The sequence below is a fragment of the Asterias rubens genome, chromosome 2 (assembly GCF_902459465.1).
Source record: "Asterias rubens chromosome 2, eAstRub1.3, whole genome shotgun sequence".
NCBI lineage: Eukaryota > Metazoa > Echinodermata > Asteroidea > Forcipulatida > Asteriidae > Asterias > Asterias rubens.
In genome coordinates, this window is record NC_047063.1 from 20,596,939 (window position 1) to 20,603,865 (window position 6,927).

Below are 6,927 nucleotides of genomic sequence, written 5' to 3' on the forward strand. Positions count from 1 at the left end.
GGAATTCGCCTTCATTGCTCCATTGGAAACACCCCCCCCCCCCCAAATGAACCCCCCTACCATTATATAAAGATATAATTTTACATTAAGTGAAAGCATAAAAAATCAAAAGCTTGTTTTTAAAAATTTAATAATGTTACAGCGCCCTCTGTTAAAATAATGGTGACTAGTTGAATACTGCCACCAAGAGTTTTAAAATGTGTGTGCGTAGTAATTCTGAGCTGGTATTCAAAGACGTTGACAAAATAAAAAAAGGTCTTATCAAATTTACCCTTGTTTGCAAGTTATGAAGACTGTGTTTTTCTCTCAGAGTCTCAGAGAGTCGACGAGGGGTAGCCCATCATTCTGTAAAGGGAGCTATACAGTGGGTAAGTAACGACACAGCGCTGGTGAAACTGAAACAAACCCATCATCCCCCATCGACATCTTCTTGTGTAGTTGTAATTTTTTAAACTAAAGTAAAGTAAAAAAAAATAATGTTCAAAATTCAATGTAGTTTATTGATTGATGATGACATTTGAAACTGAAGTGAAAGGTTCAGGATCTCAGGCCGTTTTCTGGACCAACTTCTAGGTCAATGAGAGTTCAAGGAACACATAGAGCCCAATTTTGGCAAGATTTGATTTAAAAAAACACCTGTACATTCGCGTGTGTTGTGAGATACACCCTCTATGTATGACTGGTTCGTGGAGACAATAATAGCGGAACGAACCTCATACTTTGTGACTCTGTTTGTGAGTTGGGTGACTTTGCTATGGGCGACTTTGGAATGGGCAATTTTCTGGGAGCGAGATGACAGGCATTCTTTGTAGCAGAGTTGGAGACATCTGATTGAGGGACTAGACTGACATGTATTATGTATCGTGAGGTCCTGTTTTCGAGGTGTCCCTAAAATCGTGGCAAATCGTTTACCTCTCTGTGCGCGATGTAAACAGTCCCTAGATAAAAATTGTGTGGTTTTATTTGCCAAGCAAAGAGTCTCCTCTCCCTTGACCAAAACTTAGAAACACGACAATGCTCCACTGGTTATTTGCACTTGTAAATGCAAAAAGTTTGGTATTTTATTTAGGCATGGATAACTTTCCATATGGCGCCATCCACCACCTTTTCACTCATTTTTACAAAAAAAGATATCTCAATGAGGTAAATTAGATACTATATTATTTCATATCAAATGAAAAAGTGGTGGCGCCATACAGAAACTTTTCCTTAGGCATTTCTACAAAAATATGTCATAATGTTGAGGCCATACATGTATAAAAATATTTGCCCACGGAACAAGTTTCATCAAACACTATTTCAATTCACAATTCATGATGATCAAATCATGTGGCTGAATATTTTGCTGAGCATTCTGAAAAAAAAATACAGAGGCTTAAAGAAGCCATGTGCCTTATATCATTTTCATTTATTTTTTGAGATTTTTATTTTTAAACCTTCATATCAATATTGTTATTAATATTAAAATTTAAACATCAGCTTGTTGATTCAATTATCACTGTTTATTTATACGCTTTATTATAAATATTAAGAAAGACAAAAAACAAAAAAACAAATAAAAATTTGAAAGCCAGTAATTATTCACACTGTTTATTTTATTTTATTTTTTTTTAAAATATAAAATGAAGACAACTGCTGGCTATAGAGTCATACACAGAGTCTCAAAGAACACAGTAGTCACTGCAGATGTTTCTTCCATGTATGGCTTCACCGGGAACCATACTTTCTCGTTTGGCGTGGAAACAGGAAAAGCTCAAAACAAATGGGGCCAGTTGAAGTCATCGAAGAATGGTGTGTGGTGTGAACATTTCAATGTCCATCAAGTTTTAATATATGTTTGCATACTTCATATTAACAAATGAAGATAATTAGGGCATCGGTTGATATATGGCATCATTATTTTTTTCCCAATTCAAATAAAAAGACATAATACCGTGAAAACTGGTAAGAGGAGGATACTAATCTTATTCTTAATAACATAAGTGTAGATACAAATATTGACTGCTTCGAGTGCTATGGTTAAAACTACGACTCCCGAGGTGGTCCCAGAATGTTCTATTTTCACGAGGTGCAGCCAAGGGAAAATGGAACGGTCCGGGGATCACCGAGGGAGCAGTCAATAATTGTTTTATAACACCCCAACAGACTATTTATCATCCTCGTAGTCGTCGGACTATCACACGGCAAACGATGCACTACCACACGGCCGATGTTTCTAGTAAAACTAAGACATATCATGTGAAGTGCTCTAAACCAATGAAAAGGCAGAATGTTTTATTAATATAAGGGGTGTTATAAGTCGTGTTAGTTACAGTTGGAGTGTGGGTCCGAGTCCCCATACTCTTTAGTTTATTTAATTACTTTATCCTTCAGATAGGAATGGATTGTTGGCTTGTGGAGCCATTGTGTTTCATTCGCCCTGTACATTAAAAAAAGTCTTAAATTAATTAATAAAGACAAAAACAATTTCAAACTGAAGCAGCTCTGCGGCCGGTAAGTTAAAGGGAAGGTACACGTTTGGTAATTACTCAAAACAAATATTAACTTAAAAACTGACTTGGTAACGAGCATTGGAGAGCTGTTGATAGTATAACACACATTGTGAGAAACAGCTCCCTCTGAAGTAGCATAGATTTTGAGAAAGAGGTAACTTCTCACTAAAATAATAATTTTAGACTTCTAGCCAGTAGTCTTTTATTCCTATCTGAAAGCACACAAATTCGTCCAACAGGGATGTTTTTTCTCTCATCATTTTCTCGCAACTTCGATGACCAATTTAGCTCAAAATTTCACAGGCTTGTTATTTTATGCTTATGTTGGGATACACCAAGTGAGAAAACTGATCTTTGACAATTACTAAACGTGTACCTTCCCTTTTAAGGAACCGTTGCCTTGTATCGCTCGAGTTGGTCTTTGAAAAGCGTTTGTAACCGTTTTTAATGCATGAATAGAAAGATGTTGTAAAAGTAGAATACAATAATCCACACATTGTCGACTAACACGGTCAGCCATTTACGGGAGTCAAATTTTTTACTCCCATAAATTGCCGAACCTGTTAGTTTCCAAAGTAAAAGGAAAACCACGCAATTTTGAGGCAAATTTGTGTGGATCATTGTATTCTACTTTTAAAACATCTTTCCAATCATGCATTTTATAACAAATGGTTATAAACTCTTTTTATACAAATGTACATGTAGACCAACTCGTCTGATCCCAGAAAACGGTTTCCTTTAAGTGGTTCAATGCGTGAACATCAAGTGCTGTATTTGACCGATGGTGACTTATTTGTGCTATACATATGTGCATGTACGTAGATCTGAACTAGTATTACACGTACAATGTGTATGCTGAAATTTGAGTAGGCCTACATCATAAAACTTACCAAGAGAAAATTGCTTTGTTTGTTTGCAGCTATTGTACCTTTTTACTGTTCAACTTTTAAATCATTTTATGACTACGATCCAGCCATTGATCGGAAGAGCAGTTTAGCAAAACCATTTAATAGTTAAAGTTTTTTAATTTGGTTGAATGATCTCATCAGTACATGTAGAGGTCAATGTTTCTGAGAATCACCAGCAAGTGAATTAATACTTTTATTACATTTTATATTTTCTGCAGATAGGTGAAAAGATGAATGGGCGTATCATTCCAGACACACCCATCGTGGTGGATTTGTGGAGGAGGCAAATCAATCCATCCTCTAGGCTGTACTTCTTGTCTCATATGCACTCTGACCACACCCAGGGTCTCTCGGCTTCGTGGAGATGGCCAATTTACTGCTCTCCCATCACGGCCAAGCTGTTAGTCGAGAAGTTCCAGATACAAGTTGACCTCATCCGACCGTTGGAGCTTAACACTAGCAACGTCATTAAACTGGACCACAGCTGGAAGGAAACCATGACTGTGACGCTCTTTGATGCAAACCACTGCCCAGGCTCTGTCATGTTTCTATTTGAGGGTTACTTTGGCCGTGTCTTATACACCGGTGACTTCCGCTATGATCCAGCGACTTTTCCTGCATCATTTCTTAGGTCGGAGCGGCCTGTGGATCGATTATATCTTGACAATACTTTCAACAACCCGAGGTGTAAATTCCCCAGTCGTGCCTGCTGTAAGAAGCAAATAATGGAGATCCTTGGTGACCATCCCAAGCATGAAATCGTTCTTGCCGTCTACACCTTAGGAAAGGAGGATCTTCTTGTGGACATAGCTCTAGCTCTTCAAACACGCGTAGTGGTCGGCCAATCTCGGATGAACATGCTGCTACTGTTAGAGTTACGGGATGTATTCACAACCAATGAAAACGAGGGGCGGGTGCGACTTGTCCGCAGACAAGCAATCAGCAGGAAAAACATGACTAAATGGAATGCAGAAGCCCCGACTATTGCAATCATCCCCTCTGGACTCTTCTCAATACTCGATGGCAAGCCCTACGCTAACCAACATGATGTTTTTATAGTTCCATACTCTGATCACTCGTCATACCCCGAACTGCAGGAGTTTGTCTCGAGGGTGTGTCCACGTGCCATCTACCCAATTGTCAGAGATTCAAATTTAATGAACTCAAATTGCCCAGTCGCAGACATGCACAACTTTGGCCAATTTCTAGACCGGTCCCCAATTAAGCAGTTTGATATTCCCCCGACAGTTCAACATTACATGTCTTCTGATTTGTCTAATCCAACTTCGGTTGTTGGATTTTGTAAGAAGTTCATCAACTTGAAGAGAGTTAAGAGTAGCAATCCAAGATGCAATCATGCTAAGGGAGTTGTGTTTGAGAATAATCGTGATGTAGATGAAGAGACGGACGGAGAACCGAAGGAGGAGGCGACCAGATCACCAAGCTCTCCAAACAAGACTCAATGTCAAGTTGAAAAGCAAGAACAGCAAGTCGATGAAAATGAAAACCACAGCATCCTTAAAATGTCTTCCTCTAAAGCCTTCAGAACAACTGAAAGTGTCAGCGAGCAAAAGGACGAAGGGTTGAAGAACTCTTTGGAGGAGGAGAGATACACTGCTGTAGGGATTGCTGGTAACTATTTGCTAACGAATGTTAGGGAAGACAGGCTGGCAGAATCAAAAACAAGTAAAATGCTAAGTCAATCCAGCAGAGAGCCTACCACTAGTCTCTGCCCCAACTTGGACAAGATGAAAACCAACCTGTCATCAGGGAAGAAAGATCTTGTTAACAAAAAGAGGAAACGGACATCGATGGAAGAAGCAAACTCATCCGGGCTGGGTCGGGATGATGTATTAATCCAGACCATGTCTAGTAAGAGGTCGAGAACTCTTCCACCTTCATTTGTGGCCACCCCTACAACTACAATAAAACAATCCTCCGGTGTGAAACATCAGCCGCCAAAGTTGTCGTCATCCTCAGGAATAACTGAATTTTTCCAGAGAGTGAACCCGCAAACCCAACCAACGGACAAATTAGACAGAGTCTTGGTTGATTCTAAACAAACTTCATGTAATGCAAACGTCACCTCACTACACGGCGAAGGAAAATCGAGAACTATGGAACAAAATCTGATTTCTACAGTCCGCAAACCTAATCATGACAGTGAATCCACAAAAATGTCTTTCAATAAATCAAAATCAAGTCAGAACATTATGCCAATTTCATTCAAGCAACACAGTGTCAAGCCAAAACTGAACCCAGTCAGTACATTAAATGATAAAGAAGAGGCACTAGACGGGATGACCCCTTCGCAACAAACGAAACGCAACTCTGAAAGAGGAACCTCCCCTTGTCACTGTTCACTAAAATCCCATCCTTCACAGGCCCCCTTCAACCATGTGGTTGTTATAAAACGAAAGCATACAAAAGACATATCTGAATTGCAGAAGAGGACAAAACTGACTGCAGCTTTGGACAAATTCATTTCAAATCACTTGGGATCATAATCAACCAAATCAGTCGTTGAATCAAAAGTGCAGGATTACCTGTCATAAAAAAAATCACTTTACAAATTCTCCAGAGAAATAATTTGCTGTTTGAAATACTCATGCTGTATGCTTTTTTTTTTGAAAGGGCATGGCACCAAGACATTTTCTCCGTAGGTAAAGGCACCCTATGAGAAAATTGTAAACTGTTAATTTATACTGGGGCATTTCAAGGGCACCAGTAGACAATCGCCTTCATTGCCTCGGTGAGGTACTGTAGCAGCCATGGATACTGTGCAAAAAAGAACTTTACATTGGAAGGGCTGTACCCCCCCCCCCCCCCCCCGACGACATCAACAACAACAACATCAACAACAACAACAACAACAACAAAAGTTGAAGGTTTCGATGATTAGAAAAAGGGCTACCAATAGGTTTTCCCTGTCAATTTCAACAAAACATAATTCAGTTTATTGGCAAGGATTCAAGTTCACGCTCGTTTCCCAACGTGTAGTGTACTAGTTTACATTAAAGCCATTGGACACTTTCGGTAAACAGTATTGTCCAAAGGCCCACACTTCGTGTATCACAATTTATATATAAAATAACAAACCTGTGAAAATTTAGGCTCAATCGGTCATCGTATTCGGGAGAAAATAACGGGGAAACCCACCCTTGTTTCCGCACGTTTCGCCGTGTCATGACATGTGTTTACAGTAAATCCGTAATTCTCGCTATCGAGATTTGATAATTATTTTAATGTTTTCTCAAAAAGTAAACCATTTCATGGAATAATATTTCAAGAGAAGTCTTTCACCATTACCTTCTGTAAACCCTGTAAGTTATTTGTAATTCTGTGTGAACTTTTAATTGTTTGTTCTGTTCAGAAAGTGTCTTTAAGGGACATGAATGAAAATGAATGAATGACATGTTGCCTTTGATCGGGCGAGTTGGTTTTTCGATCAGAAAGATGTGGACGAGAACATCCGGCCGGCCGGGAGGTATGCGGCCGGGTGCAGAGACGCTCCCATTAATTACAGC

The 6,927-nt window shown here is 39.3% G+C and overlaps 1 protein-coding gene across 2 annotated transcripts; it reads left to right on the forward strand.

Moving 5' to 3' along the window:
* Positions 1–222: 222 nt before the first annotated feature.
* On the forward strand, positions 223–6,483 carry LOC117307019 (5' exonuclease Apollo-like). 2 transcript variants are annotated; one of them, XM_033791650.1, is made up of 2 exons: positions 223–368; positions 3,623–6,483. In XM_033791650.1, exons 1-2 carry the CDS (start codon positions 287–289, stop codon positions 5,905–5,907), a joined length of 2,367 nt encoding a protein of 788 aa, XP_033647541.1. In that variant the 5' UTR covers positions 223–286; the 3' UTR covers positions 5,908–6,483. The 2 variants fall into 2 exon arrangements, with proteins under 2 accessions (XP_033647541.1, XP_033647542.1); XM_033791651.1 differs by having other exon boundaries at positions 282–368; positions 3,619–6,483.
* The last annotated feature ends 444 nt before the right edge of the window (positions 6,484–6,927 follow it).

Excerpts from the sequence above, each read along its gene's own strand:
- LOC117307019 (XM_033791650.1), top strand. The coding sequence starts at position 287 with ATGAAGACTGTGTTTTTCTCTCAGAGTCTCAGAGAGTCGACGAGGGGT. Across the intron at positions 369-3,622 it reads TAAAGGGAGCTATACAGTGG|GTGAAAAGATGAATGGGCGT; the intron begins GTAAGTAACGAC and ends TTCTGCAGATAG.